The 16304-nt window shown below is 36.7% G+C and overlaps 1 protein-coding gene across 2 annotated transcripts in view; it reads right to left on the bottom strand.

Moving 5' to 3' along the window:
- Glmn (glomulin, FKBP associated protein) overlaps window positions 1-16304 on the bottom strand; it is a 48074-nt gene that overhangs the window by 17083 nt on the left and 14687 nt on the right. For both annotated transcript variants that reach the window (XM_004635756.2, XM_023720338.1), the window contains exons 5-13: window positions 15806-15914; window positions 14479-14722; window positions 13629-13728; window positions 9294-9481; window positions 4039-4092; window positions 2084-2114; window positions 1480-1569; window positions 589-630; window positions 414-487 (exon numbers count right to left, since the gene is read on the bottom strand). In XM_004635756.2, coding sequence (XP_004635813.1) covers window positions 414-487; window positions 589-630; window positions 1480-1569; window positions 2084-2114; window positions 4039-4092; window positions 9294-9481; window positions 13629-13728; window positions 14479-14722; window positions 15806-15914 — 932 coding nt within the window. The remainder of the gene's footprint in view (window positions 1-413; window positions 488-588; window positions 631-1479; window positions 1570-2083; window positions 2115-4038; window positions 4093-9293; window positions 9482-13628; window positions 13729-14478; window positions 14723-15805; window positions 15915-16304) is intronic.

Here is a 16304-nt window from a genome sequence, read left to right as displayed (position 1 = left end):
GGCATTGGGAGTGATAGGACCTGTAGAAGGCTGGGCCCTGTGGAATGAAGGCAGATCACTGGGGTGTGCCCTTGAAGAGACTTTGGGGACCCAATTGTTCCCCTGTTTGCTTATTGGCTTCTGTGAGGTGAGCAAATCCTGTGCCACCTGCTTATGTCCTGCTTCTCCACAGATCCAGAAGCAAAAGTATTTCAATTAACTGAACTGAGATATATACATATTCATATATTCATGTAATATGTATATACTATCCAAAATATTTGATAAACCCCTTCTCTACTTGTCATAGATACCTTACAATACTGTTTCCAACTATAGAATTACATGTAAAACTTGATGAAATACTGTATGCTAGTGTTAATTTAGTTTTCAATCAACCACACATTTAGCAATTAGTCATGCTTGATACATACCTAAATAATGTATATTTGCCTTGTGAATCCAACTTGTTAATATACAACTGAAGCATGGCTAAACCTTTTTTCCTCTAAAATGGAACAAATAATATTGTTATATAAAAATGAATAAAGATTAAACTAAATTTCTCACTGTAACTCACTGTTATTTAATCCCCCATAATTTACATACCAATGTCTCAATGGGACAAAGTGTCATTACTTTGACTAAGCTCTGGAAATTAAAAAAAAAAAAATTAAATTGAGATATAAGCAAATTATGCTGACTATAGACAACTATGTAATCAGTAGTGGATGCTAAAAATTCAGAGAGATGAGGTATGAGATTATAAGGATGGGAGATTTACAGAAAAGGTAACATTTATTTTTCCCTTAAGTTTCCATTCTACTATTACATTTACAGGAAACTAACTAGAAGCAAATAATGAAGTGAAGTGTTACAAAGTAGTTTTGAAAATGAATAGTAATTTTCAGTTAGGTTTACAGTGGCAAAAAAAAGCACAATCTAATACATTCATTAAAAATAAACTTAATATATTAACAAAATCCATGTTTTTCTATTTACATATTAAGAAATTTCTCCACTTACAGCTAAGGATATACCTGGATATAATAACAAAGCAGTAGTACTAATAAACCACAGAGGGAAAAAAATGTATGGCAGTCTTTGTAATAATGAGTGTATGCTTCAGGTGGAGTTCTGAGAACATGATTTATAGGACAAGTAAAGGAGCTTAATTTTCTAAAGTCCCTACAGTTATAAAGTATTAAAAAATGTTTATCACTAGATGTGATGGCATCAACTATGGTAACTACTAATAGGTAAGTTTAAATTAAATTTAAAATTCAGTTCTACATTTCAAGTACTGTACTCAATAAGGATACTAGATTTCTTACTATACAATACAAATAACAGAATACTTCTATTATCATAAAAAGTTCTATTTGAGGAAATGACACTAGGGTTTTCAGAAGCAGAGAAATGGGAGAGGAATTGTGATCTATCTAAAGTTCAAAACAGTTAAGGGGCTATTTTAAAAATTGGAATATATATTTTATTTACCTGAGGTACAGTAAGAAAACTCCTGATTTCTAAGTACTGGTAAAGTAGACTATTATCTTCAAGTCTTAATAAACCACTCTCTAGCAGTTCCTACAAATTAAAATATAAACAGATAGGTAGAAGGCAAAAAACTCAATCTTTTTTTTTTTTTTTTTTTTTTTTTTAGTAAAGGGTCTACAGGGTATCATTACATAGATCACACTTTTGGTGATCCTCCTGTTTACGGCCTCCCAAATGCTGGGATTACAGGCTTGCACCACCATGCCCAGTTTCAGTCGCCCTCTCTGTGTGCCCCGGGCTTGGCATGTGGTGCTTGGGATCAAACTATGGTCCCTGCGCCTGCCTAAGCAAGCGCTTTTGTCTGTTGAGCTATCTGGCTGGCCCCATCAACAGTGATATTTGTCCACGTGACTATGTATTTAAATTATAATGGGGGCCAGCTAGGTGGTGCATGCTTGTAATTCCAGCTACAAAGGCTGAGGCATGGGGAACACTGCATGTTCAAGACATACTGAGTTCAAGGCCAGCCTTAACTACAACATGAGGCCCCATCTCAACCAAAAAGAAAAAATAATAAATTATAATGAGAGAAAATAAGTCTTACCAATCCTTTGGACAAAACAGACTCTTCTGTTCTGGAAGAGAATGTTAAAATTTATCAATGACTATAAATCTAGAATGATTCTTTAGCGGAAAAAATTGAAATTTAAAGACTGAAAATACATTATCATGAAGATGAAATTCTATTGAATAATTAGTGAAAAATTTTAATCCACTTTGATCTGTCTTGCTTTTGATCACATCTGACCAAATTAGCCTGCCCAGAGATTGTTTCTATTCTGTATTTAAATCAATACGTATTTAATAGTAAGTGCTAAGAATTACAAATTTTCAGGGGCTGGCCAAATAGCTCAGCATAGTAAAGTGCCTGCTTAGATAGATGAAGTGGCCAGGGTTTGATCCCTGGTGTGCCATGCTGGCCCCACTCCCGGGGCAGGCTGAGAGAGTGATTGAGACTGGGTGTGGTGGTATGTGCCTGTAATCCCAGCTCTTGGGAGGCTAAACTCAGGTGGATTACTACGAGTCCAATCTACATAGTCAGACCTTGTAGACCCTGTACTAAAATATAGAAGTACAATTTTTCCTTCATTTGATAAGATGGGATTGATAAACTGTGACTAATGTTCTGAGAGAATAGTACTGGAAGGTTTTGACTAATCTCAAGCGATTATTCATTTATTTTGCAGTACCAGGGATTGAACTAAGGATCTTGTGCTTGCCAGGCAAGCACTTATTCCACTGAGCTATCTCCCTGGCCCTTCAAGAGATAAATTAAACATGATATAGGCAAAAAAAAAAAAACACCGAAGAGCTGTCTGTTATTCATAAATCTGAAGAAATTATGTATGCCTATTACCTTGTCATCTTTTCCTTTCTTAGTACCTCAGATGAAAAAGCTATACTTGAATGACATCACTGCTGATTATCTAAGTTATAAAATGTGAGATCAAGCTGCCTCTTCCTTTTGATGCAGTTCACAGACTATGTTCATGCAGTGAAAACATGGATGAACTTCCTCCTTAGAAGGAAGAAGTTACAGTGAGATAGAGGTGTTTCATCCATCTTTTTTTGTTATTTTTGAGACAGGGTATCAGTATGTACTTAGGACTGGCCTTGAACTCACAGTGATTCTCCTGCCTCTGCCTCCTGCAAGCTGGGATTACATGTAAACACATACTTGCACCACACCCAGCAATTTACCATCTTTTTTTTTCCATAATTTTATTGAGAAACAAATAGCAATGAGACAGTTTCAATAATTAACACATTGCATACATTCTTCCTAGTGGTTAATTGCTGTACAAGATGCAGACTTGATATCCTATTTACAAACACCATTAGAACAAATCCCTTCATTAAGTGAATGTAACTATATATCTATCCTAACCACTTTGAATACACAGATACAAAATGGATATTCATCGGTATACCCTTTTTTGTTAAGTTCCATCATTTAAATATTATAGGTGTGTAAACTCAGCAAAATATTCTAAAAGAGTCCAGTAGTCCATAATAGTATTGGGTCTTCCGCTTTACTGGCAATGTCAGAAATTGTTGACCTGAGTCCCCTGTAGCTCAACGTAACACCATGGCTTTACTTCTTATGCTTCGTTTTTATACTTTTCTGCTGGATGACCAAGTCTTACCTTTAAGACCAAGGTAAAGCAGGACCTATGCAACAAGAGTTGTATCTTTTGGGTCTGATAAGGTCAGTGAAATCCCCTCAGGATTTATCCTGAGATCCTGTACCTCAGATTGTAGAACCTTTGTCAGTGTCAGCCATGAATTTACCATCTTTTGAAACAAGGTTAACCTCACTCGGAAAGGGAAAAGAAAAGGTTTACTCCACTGTTCTATAAAATAATCAGTTACTCTGAGATCTTTAGGAAAAAAAAAAATCAGTTAATTAAGGGCTAGAAAAGAGAAAGCAGTCTCCTCTGATTTTGACAGACTATTTTAATACTGTTTAATCCTTACATACCATGTAAATGACCTTACCTTTGCAAAAAGACTTCAGTATACCCCATAGTAAACTGCAAAATGTATGAAGGACTAAAACAGAAAAAAAAAAAAAAAAAAAAAATCCGTAAATGTTTACACACACATAAGCATTCATTCATTTATTCATTGTGGTACTAAGAATTGAACCCAAGGCCTTCACCCTGAGCTACATCCCCAACCCTCCTCTTATTTCTGATCTTCAGACAAGGTCTTGCTAAATTGCTCAGTTGTTTGCTCTTGGCTTGAATTTACAAACCTCCTGACTCAGCCTTCCAGAGTGCTTGGATTTCAAGTAAGCATCACCACAAGTAGCTCTCACATTGTTTGAAGCTTTATACACATATTATGGGTTGACTTATCTCATAAACTCCAGTACTCTAAATATTACCTTACTTGGTTTTTAGAGAGGTAATATAAAGTGAACCCTTTGGGGTAATTCAATATGACTAACATCTATTAAAAAGGGAACTTTGGATAGACATGCACACAGGGAGAACACCGTGTACATATGGAAGATAGAAAGGTATAAGCTAACGAACATCAAAGACTGGCAGCAAACCACCACATGTTAAAGAATAGAAATGAGATTCTCTTACAGCAGAGATTCACTCTTTTACAGTGAATCAGAGTCATAGAGTAGTTCCTCTCAGACTTCTAAGTCCCAGAACTATGTAAAAGACAAGAACAGTTCTTACTTTAACTATCTACTTTGTTATAGAAAGAAGCACTTTAATAGTATATGTAGGTTATTCTGGCAATTGAGATAAACTGGTATAACACTGGGTTCCACAAACACATTCCTTATATAAAGTTTTGGACACAGGAAGCACTCTTTGTGTTTACCCACTTATACTGTGAAAGGCAAGGAGTGTGCACATGCACAAATGTATCAATTGAGGATTTTCAAAGGCATGATACTCCTAACAGGTTTGGCCTATGTTTACCTGAAACTCACAGAGAGTGATGCATAAATACACACACACACACACACACACATACACACACACATCACTCTAGGATTTATTTTATTTTTATTTTCCTGGTAGGAGCCAATTCAGTACAATGACTCATGAAACACCAGATCTGCAAGTTTTGGAAGTCAAAAGTGAATCAGATTACTTATGCATGGATGATGAGGGCAATCCATTACAGTAAGACACATGCTGTCATAACAGAAGACCAGCATGAGTGGGTGGCATTGTTGATGTCTTTAACTCTGCTCATACAAGCCAAAGTTCCAGTGACAGTGAAATGGATCAAGAATCGACTGATGCAAAGGGAATGTAGGCCTCCTCGATTGAGATGACAAAGGAAACAGCAATGTGAATACGTATTTGGCAAGTCGAAATGTTGCAAGAGTCACGCAACCAAACAGAATGACCTGATGTCAGATCTAGGTATGAAAATATAGAGAGGGTCTTGGCAGGGGTGAAACACTGCTCAGAATGCCAGCATTGCCATTCAGTATAGGAAACAGTAACAGACAAAATGCTGCAACATGCTGTGAAACACACACACACACACACACACACACACAAAAAGGCTAAAATGCAAGTACAATGTTCTGTATGCACCCATATTAAAAAGTGTATTTATTATGACTCCTCACTAGCTGAACTGAAAGCATGCATATGTCTGCTGAATTTAGCAGGGATCTCTCATGGTAACTGCAGGAATATAGAAGACTTACAGAAAAGCAACAGGTCAAAAGATGGAATGAAAGTATATGTCCTTTTAGATGCAAAGATAATGCTTTCAATTTAAACACTAATCTTAGAACTCAGCCATCAGGTCCTTAATCATAGTAATAAACTGAGTGAAACTGTGAACAGACTTGTTGCTCCCATCTGTGAAACTAATCAGAATGTGAAAATTCAACAACTGGCTTACTGGCGTCCAATTGATGTTCCATTTGCTAACAGAGCACAGTTTGAACAGGTCAGAAGTGTAGGCAAAAACAAAGCAGAAATTCCACATGAAATGTTGCAGTTTCAAAATAGAATTGTATGGTTCAATCTCTGGACTTCACAAAGATTTACATTGACCTCGTCATATATGGGAAAGAAGAGCAAACTGGTACTGCTGGTGTCAACATTTCACCATGATGGAAATATTAATAGGAAAACCTTGACAAACTTGAAACCTGAGATGGAAACTTTCTAAAACAAAACCAAAGGCAGAGTAGATGTCGTTGAAGAGTTAATACTGTTTAATCCTTACATACCATGTAAATGACCTTACTTTTGCAAAAAGACTTCAGTATAACCCATAGTAAACTGCAAACTGAGATTAGATAAAACTGTGTTTGAATTTCACCTATACAATTCTATAAACTTGGGTAGCATCTTCAATTTGTCTGAGCCTGTTATTTTCACTCACTGTACTCATTCATTTGACGCACTGGGGATTAAACCCAGGGGCACTTTATCACACACTGAGATAAATCCCCAGGCCATTTTATTTTCAAGACAGGGTATCACTAAGTTGCTTATGCTGGCCTTGAACTTGTGATCCTTCTGTCTCAGCCTCCTGAGTGGCTGAGTTTACAGGTGTATGCTACCATATGGCTCCTGCTACTTATATTTTACTTTATTAGTATATGTTTTTGATACATAATAATTATACTCATATTTCAGAGAAAGGAGAGAGTGCAAAAAATATACATTAGCAATTTGTTATACTAAAAAATGTCTGGAAGCTAATGGTTACCACTTTGAGTACCTTTTATAATTGTAAAGGCCTAAAATAACCTGTATTAACCTCATATCTCTATAAATTTAGCATTATAGTATTTATACAAGTTTTTCTTTTCTTGATGTACACATTTTTGGCAGACTATATGTGAGTATACATACATACATACACACACGTACATGATCTTGATCATTTTTTATTCTTTTGTTCTCCCCTTCTTTCCCAAATCCCAAATTTACTATTTGCCTGTTTCTTATCATTTATCTTTAATTTTACTCCTTTAATTATTTTTTTTAGTTTCTCATAAAAGCTATGTGATACGGAACTGTCTATGTCTTACTTATTTCACTTAACATTATAGCTCCAAGATCTACTTTTCTAAAAATGCCTCAAATTTATCCTCCTCATGGGTGAAAAAGTGCCATTCTGTATATGTACCATATTTTCTTTATTTCTTCATCTGCTATTGGGAATATAGGTAGTTTCCATAATTAAGCTGTTCTGAACAGCACTGCTATAAACCCAGGCATGGGTGGGTCACTGTAACGTGATAATTATAACTCAGGAACATTTCCAGGAGAGGTGGAACTATATCAAATAGTATCTCTATTTTTACTGTTTTGAAGAATCTCCATAGTAATTCCTCTAATGGCTGTACTAGTCTATATTCCTAAAGATGGGTTCCTTTTTCCCCATATCCTCGCCAGCATTTGTCATTCTGTTTTAGCTCTTCATGATAGTCATTTCATGGGAATAACATGGAATCTCAGTGTTGTTTTGATTTGTATTCCCTAACAGCTGAAGACGCTGAACAGTTTTTCATGTTTTTATGGCCACCTGTACTCCTTTTGAGAAGTATATTCATTTCAATTGCCCTTTTTTTTTTAATTGGGCCTTCTGTGGGGGGGGGGGCTGTACTGTAATGTTTTTGAGTTCTTTATATATTCTAGGTATTAGTCCTGGCTCCTTGTTATATTTATCTGAACACATATTCAGATAAATATAACACGCTCTATTCACAGGATTTTATAAAGATTAGTTCAAACTGTATTAAAGTATAATAACTTACATAATAACCTGCAGATAGTAACCTTTATTGCAATATTTACTTAAAAATATCCCTGGGTGTATTCATAAATGCATGACTTTACACAGAGAAACACATCCAATGCTGAGATAAATACATAATACTTATTATAGATCTTAAAACTCCAGAAGGTGTTATATATAAAAGTATTTATAAAATATTTATTTTTTAAATAATTTCATAAACTAGGGAAAAAGAAGGACAAGGTCAAAGAAATTCTTTTTTTCTTTTTCTTTTTTTGTCTTTTTGAGACAGGGTCTCACTATGCAGTTCATGCTGGCCTTGAACTCACTTTGTAGCCCAGGCTGGTCTTGAACTTGCAGCCATCCTCTTGCGTCAGCCTCCCTAAGCTGGGATTATAGACATGTGCCAACATGCCCAGCTAAAGTAATTCTAATGGAAAAATTCAACTTTACTAAATTGGGTAGTAAAAGTAGGCTTCACTGAGAAAGTGCCATTTAAGGATAAAGCCAGTTCTCAGCATATGCACAGGCCTCAAAGTAAGAAAGTTCACAACACATTTGAATAAGATACCAAAGGTCTGGTATGGAAATACAGTAAACAAGAGGAAAGGCACCGGGAGATGAATAAGCATAATCAAACAGGGACCAGATCATGCAGAAGTTTGTCTCAGGAGTCATGTGAAGGCAATGAGAAAGTGTTTTTAATAAAAAACTTCACTTAAAGCTTCACTTTCTAATGTTGAGAATAGGCTGTATTAAATAGGGGAGTATATGTATTCAGGATACAGAAGTAATTCAGCAAAGAAATAGAGGTAACCAAGAATACCTAGACAGTTCCTCTGCTTATCAGTACTGTACACAGTGGCCTCAAGTTTCAAAACCAAAAATGGTTTAACACCCCTGCCCCCGCCTTTTGGTATTAGGTACTGAAACCAGGATCTTCACACTAAACTGCATCACTAGCCCTTCTTCTTTTTTTTTTTTTGGTGGTACAAGGAATCGAACTCAGAACTCAGGACTTTACACTTTTCAGGGAAGCACTTATTCCACTGAGCTATCTCCACAACCTCTTTTATTTTTTTATTTTGACACGGTCTCACTAAGTTGCTCAGGCGAGGCTTGAGATCTTCCTGCCTCAGCCTCCCAGCATGCTGAGATTAGTCAACACATTACTACTACATTTAACAGATTATCACCAGTATCATTTAAAATAAAAATAACCTTTGTTTATACTTTAATTTTTTTTTAATTTTATTTTATGTGTGTGTGTGTGTGTGTGTGTGTGTGTGGCCAGCTCAGCCCACCAGGGGGCAGGCTGGCTGGCATGTGGTGCTGGGGGATTGAACCGTGGTCCCCATGCTTTGCTAAACTTGTTCTAAGTAGGTGCTTTAGACCACTGAGCCATCTCACCAGCCCCTATACTTTATTTTAAATGTATTAATATAATAGTATGTAAAAGTGTGACACTTCTTTTATAATTCATGAATAAACCAAACACTAATTCTTACCTTAAAACCATTGGCAGCTGATCAATTTTGATGCCCTGAACAAATACTAGATATGCCAGAGAGGCCACAGCATCTGCTAATTGCTTGTTTTCTTCTTCCTCAAATTCAAGGTAATTCCATATCCTTTTTTTCCTTCCATGATTAAAAATAATTTTTGGAAAAGGGTGTCCAATTGCTGATAAAAAACCCTGTGAAATAGATTTAAAAAAAAAAAAAGTTATAGCAGACAGAGTATAAGGGGCCCACTCACCCTATATCCACACACTAATCCCTTCTCCTGCAGTATGGGTAAGACCTATGAAGCTGGCTTTAAACCAGTAAAATATGGGTGCCACTTCCATGATTGGATTATGATAGATGGTCACAAGTGAAGGAAATTTGGCTGATGTAATTAAGGTCCCTAATAAGTTGACTGTTCAGAAAGTTTTTAGAGAAGATGTTAGTTTTCCTTAAAAGCCAGAAACTCTCTTGCTGGCTTTAAAGAACTATGTCACGTATTACAAGAGCATCTATAGAGAGGACTGTATGGCAAAGGACTACAGGTAGCCTCCTATAGAAGCTGAAAATATTCCCTGGTGGGTGGCCAGCAAGAAAATAGGGATTCCAGTCCTGTAACTTCAAGGAGAGAAATGATGCCAACAGCCTGAGGAATGTGGAAGAGGATCTTTTCCTAGTTAAGATTCTGTTAAGAATGCCTGGTAAGACCCTTGAGCAGAGGAGCCAAGCTGTGACTGGACTTCTGGGCCACAGAAACAGTGAGGACAAAAGCCTATTGTTTTAAACTGCTAAGTTTGTGGGAATTTGTTACACAGAAGTAGAAAACAAATACAGAAGCTAATTCAAAATCATATTTTACAAAAGCATTTATATGGTTTCTTGAATTAATTCAGAATCATAATTAAAGGCTCATACACAAGTGAGTTTTATTGACAGTCAAATAACCTAACTTCTGGAAGAAAGAATTAAACAGAAGAAAATCCTTTCACACATAAATAAATAAATATTCAGACAGAGACAGAAAGAGTGGAGGCTGTCAAGTGATAAAGAGGAGAGAAAAAGAAGTGAGTGGGAACAGTGTTTTAGGTGGAAGATTAAAATTTTCTTGAGATGGATAATGGTGATAGTTGTACAGCAGTGTGACTGTATTTAATGGCACTGAACTGTATGTTTAAAAGTAGGTTAGTTAACTTTATGTTATGTATATTTTACACATTTTTTTTTCAAGTGCTTCAAGGATATTTGCAAGTAAATCAACTTCTCAGATTAAGTCTAACCTAAGATCAGTGCCTCATTGACCACTGCCTGCCTCAATATGAAAGAACACTGGTCAGCACACAGGGCCTGAAGGCCTGAGGAAAGTGTCAAACCTACCGCCTGTAGGCTGCTTGCCCTTTATTAAAAAAGTTATAAGGCCTGGGATATAGCTCAGTGGCACAGTGTCTGCCTGGCAAGCACAAGGTCCTGAGTTTCATTACTGGTAAATTTCATTTCTGGTACCAAAGGAAAAAAGTTGTAATAACAGATAAAAACAATCTTGTTACTCATATATAACAACTATATTATATATTTTATATGCATCCAAGACAATTTTTTATTCAGTGCCCTAGAGGTGAGCCAAAACACCCATGTGACATTTCAAGTCACGTAGTTTCTCAAGTCAGCCTCTCCAGTGCTGGGATTACACGTGCAGTTTTGGTGGCTGGCATGGTGTACCCAGGGTTCCAGGGTCAGCATGGCATGTGGTACCAGGGATCAAACCTGGGTCACTGTACTTGCCAGGCAGGCGCTTAGACTGCCGAGCTATTTTCCCAACCCCTCTTCTACTATTTCTAATTCTAGTATATTAGAAAGCACCTGTCTTTTAATCTACTGAAATTAAAACAACTGTGGGGGGGAAGGTGTCAGAGTCTCACTGTACTGTCCAAGCTGCGCTGAACTTGTGATCTTCCTGCTTCAACCTGTTAGATAGCAAGGATTATCAGTATGTACCACAATACCTAGGCTCACGGGAAATGGCTTTTGAGTTTTGGCTCTACTACTTACTAGATAGGTTAATCTCTCTAAGCGTCAGTTTCCTTATCCAGAAAAATGACACAATACTTACATCCAATATTATTGAGTAGTTCCAAAAATATTTAAGGTCATAACAAACTACCCTATAAAAGTTAAAAGGAAATGAATGGCAGCAACAGCTAAAGCAAAATAAATACTGACCTTCTACATATTCACTCTTTTATTCAGTATCACTTTAGTTGTAGGTACGAGGCCTGACACTGTAGTGAATTACAAAGCCAAATAATATTTCCCCAACTTTAGGAAGGAGAAATCCGCTGACCTCAGATAGACCCATTAGTCATTTCAGAACACAGAAAGGAACCAGGGAAAATAATCTTCGGGGAAAAATACTGCTTTGTAGTTACTAGCTGCTAACTATATACTGTTACGCTGATTTTCAAAGCCATACATTCTTGTTATAGCTGAAAGAAAAAGTATACTGTACTCAGATTCCAAATGTCCTCTTAATCATGAAGCTTTTTTTTCAGTCAGTGTAACATGTGTTTTGTTTTTGTTTGTTGTTCCCAGAGGAAAGTACACCTTTTAAAAAATCATTGTACATAACTAGATTCTTAGCAAGCTCAAGGCCTGAGTTCAATCCCCAGTTCCGCCAAACAAAAAAAAAAAAAAAAGAAAAAGAAAAATCATAACTAGATTCTACAGTGGTGCTGTGCATATCAGATCTCTACAGCTATGGTCATAGTGAAATGCTAATATACTACCACAGTTTTTCACCATCTCTTTCCTCTTCCCTCAATACTCTAAACCTTTCCCAGTTTCCTGAAGACTTTTACTTAATCCTCACTCCTCTCTTTTCATTCTCTATGTGTAGTACTGAGTTTACACCTAGGATGTTCTACCACTGAGATATATCTTCAGCCTAATACATTTTTAAATTGTGAGACAGGGTCTTGCTAAGTTGTCTATATGAGACTTAAATTTTCAATTCCCCTGCCTCAGCCTTCTTCAGGACTGGGATTACAGGATGTATCACTGCACCGGGCTTCTTCTCTTATCCTTCATCCTATAACCAACTGTTTGCTCTTGGGCCCCATTACTGTATTTCAGATATCCCATAAATATTTTACTTTTCTCCTCTAATAGTTTATATCCTATCAGCCTATGAACATGCTCAAGTCTTCTCACCTTTCCCATTATGTTTCACCTGCTGGCCCATGTTTTCTGGCCATAGCCAGTTTCCTTCTTACTCATCCAAATTTTCATTTTGTTTTGCTTTGGTTTTTTGAGACAAGGCCTCATTATGTAGTCCAGACTGGCCTTGAACTCACTAGCCAGTTCTTGCTGGCCAGTTCAAACTCACAATCTTCCTACCTTAGCCTCCTAAGTACTGGGATTTCATCCAAACTCTTTTAAAGAATAACATATACAAACCAGGGAATGGCAGCATACTTTGTTATCAGGAGATTAGCTACTCAGGAGGCTGGAGCAAGAGGATCACAAATGTGAGGCTAGCCCGGACAACTTAGTGGGACCTGGTCTTAAAATAAAGGACTTGGGATGTAGCTCAATGGTAGAGAGCTTGCCTAGACATGCAACCTTTATGTTCAACCTTTAGTGCTGGAAGTGGCGTGTGTGTGTGTGTGTGTGTGTGTGTGTGTGTGTGTGTACCCATTCATCTCCTTTCTCTTTTGTGTCATTTTTTTCATTCATGTGTCTATCACTGCATTCAAACTAGTCTTGCTACAATTGTCAATGCCATCTTCCTAAATCCAGTGGGTGCTTTTTCACTCTTACCTCATGGGCTTTTTTCTGCTACACTTAACAATACTGATCACTTCTTTCTTCCTGAAACTCTACTACTCCAATTTCTATGCTATTTTTACCACTTCTTTGACTCTTTATGTCTCTTTGAAGGGTCCTATTAGTACTGAGTTTCCAGAGTTCATAGCTAAGTCTTTTTTTTATACTGATCTACCTCTTTTGGTGATCTGATTTTCTTTTATTAAAACACTTCTTAAAAACATGTTGCTTTGGGGTATTAGATATATGGATGGTCTCCAACTTATAAGGTTCATCTGTACATTTTTTACCTTACAGTATGAAATCTGGAAGGTATTAATAGTATTTGTCTTTAGATAATATTTTTGCTGTTTTATTTTCCATCCTTTCGTTTATTTCTGTTGCATACAAACCACATACTGTTTTTTTAATTAAATTATCAGTTTACATGCCCACATAAAGTAGATGAGTATTTGATAAATAGCAGGCTAACATTTAAGATTATAGAAAATTTTGTGGAAGATTAAATTTAGTACTTACTATTATTTCAGTTGCAAAACACCGTAAGGGATCATTTTCTGCTTCAGATTGTTCCAGGAATTGTACTGTCAGCAGTGGGCATTTTAAGCTTTTGAAACAACTAAAATATAAAAAATAGATAACTATAAATCCAACACTTCCCAAGTGTTGCCTAGATTTCATATATAATATTACATTAAAAAAACAAAATAAGCACTACTGGTTTGAATGTGTATTTCCTCCAAAACTCATGTTGAAATTAAGTTGCCACTATAATAGTAACAGGCAGGACCTTTCTTAGGTGATTACACCAGGCAGGCTCCACCTTCATGGGAGGAATTAATGCTGTTATAACACGTGCATTCGCCCCTCCTTGTGTCTTTCTACCATTCCACAGTCTGCTATATGATGACACAGAAAGATCATCATCACATGTTGGCCTTCATCTTAGATTTCTCTTTCTCTATAACTGTGAGCCAATACATTTCCATTCATTATAAATTACCCAGCCTCAGGTATTCTATTACAACAGCACAAATGGACTAAGATAAGCACCAGTAATTCAATGCCTATAAAATTAAAGATGTAAATGTCCTAACCTTACAAAGCAGAAGGCTAACAATAGCTCTAGTCTTCAAAATTAAAAAGTTAAATGAGTGCATTTGCTTTTCTAATTTGTAAAAATATCAATTCCTCATTAAAAGCCTATTCTATATCAGCCAAACCCCACAGTCTTCTAAAATTCAGTTTGAAACTAATTTGCATGACAAACATAATAACAAGGAGGGGCGAATTCACTCTTTATAACAGCTAACAAAGTAGCTAAACCATCAATCATTCAAGTACATTGTGAGATATTCTTTAAACTTACAATTTCAGTAATTCATCCTTTAATTTTTTGTTTTCATTTTCCTTGTTTTCTTTATTTTCAATAGCTTCTTCCACAAAAGGTTTAGCGAACTGTATTAAGGCCTTGCAACACTGACAAAGGCCATAGTCATCCACTTGTATTTGTTCTTTTGAGTAAGGAACAGGAAGAAGAGACAGTTGATTCCAAAGGGTAGATAATGCTAATCCAACTGAATATGGCTTGTTATTAGGAAGTTTCTGAATCACTAAAACACAGACCAAATTGGTATCAATTGTTACTTCAGCTTCATCAAGTTTGCTAAATGTAGAACACAAAATTCAGCATATACAATTATATGACACATTTTTCCCTCACACTTTAACAATTCTGAGCGGGATGACACAGCTTAATTGAGAGTGGTTTTTTCCTCTTTGGCGGTGAAGAAATTAATGAACTATCTTACAACAGAAGCTATGAAACCTTATTTATGTGTATTCATAACTGGTTATATACTTAAGGCACAAACATATTCTTTTCATATTTCTGGTTATAAGCACAAAATATAAATGGTAAACTATAAGGCACTGTACAAATGGGTGGCAGAATTATTAGATTTTATTCTGCACAATATTTTGAATATTTCAAGTGGCACACAACTTGTAAGCATTCATATTTAAAACCAATTCACTCTAATTTCTCAATCTCTCTAAGCATATTTCCTTAAATGAAAACTAGCCTCTACCCATGGATAAATACTACTCATCTTTATTGCCAAGACCTATTACTTCCCAATATTACTATACTCTGCCATGGGGGCCGGGGAGATGGCTCAGTGGAATAAGCACTTCCCTGGCAAGTGCAAGGGCCTGAGTTCAATCCCCGGTTCCCACCCCCCCCAAAAAAATTATACTCTGCCATTATGCCTTAATCCCACATAACACCTAATTTCACTCATCAGTTGTACTTTTACTACTCTCAATCCCAACCTCCCAATGTAGAGGCTGGGCAGTGCCCTGCTTGATACTCTTCTTAACCAACACATAAGATGGCCACAATGCTATCAGACTAAATATGGCACATACTACAGAGTTAAACTTTTATACATGTTTATAGGGAAATTTTTAAATATCAAGTACAGATAGGAGGGGTAACAAAAAAAAGCTGTAAGTTGCAAAAAGCACATGAAAAAGAGTACAACATTCAGGAAGATATTTATAGGGTAACCATTCTGGCACGGTTATTACAAATATATGCACAGTACTCAAACTTTGGTGTTGTGTTGACATTTAAGGGCAAAAATTAAGATACATGAGTAAAACAAGTACTATGATATAAAAGTATTTATTACCTGTTTGTAATGGCTGAAGTAAAAGAAGAATAACTTGAGATATCTGTTTTCCAGAGGGCTCTTCAATCAGTTCAAGCAAACCCAACAACAATTCCTTTGGATTACATAACTATAAAAATATTCACAATTGAACCTGTTTAATACAAGTTTTATTTAAAGCAATGTGATTACTATTTTTAAGAAAACATGCTAAGAAAATACAGTACTTGAGACCCAGTCCTAGCCCAGGTCCGGTGAGTGTGTGGAGAGCTTCCCGCTACCCTGTGCCGGCGGGACCAGTCCCAGCCCAGGCGCAGAGTGGGCCGGACCCTTTCCCATCCCCTCGGGCCACCCCACACCACTCTGCCGTACGTCCCCACCCCTCCCGATGAGTAGGAATTGCTGCCGACTTCCGGGAACCCCCAGAACCAGTCCTAGCCCAGGTCCGCAGCAGGAAGGAGCTGAGCACAGCAGCCAGACCTAAGCCAGACGCAGCTGGATAACTCCAAACTCTGTAGAG

This window comes from Octodon degus, unplaced genomic scaffold, assembly GCF_000260255.1.
Source record: "Octodon degus isolate 3935 unplaced genomic scaffold, OctDeg1.0 scaffold00074, whole genome shotgun sequence".
In the NCBI taxonomy this organism is placed as follows: domain Eukaryota; kingdom Metazoa; phylum Chordata; class Mammalia; order Rodentia; family Octodontidae; genus Octodon; species Octodon degus.
Note: the sequence above shows the minus strand (reverse complement) of the source record. Positions and strands in the feature narration are given on the sequence as shown.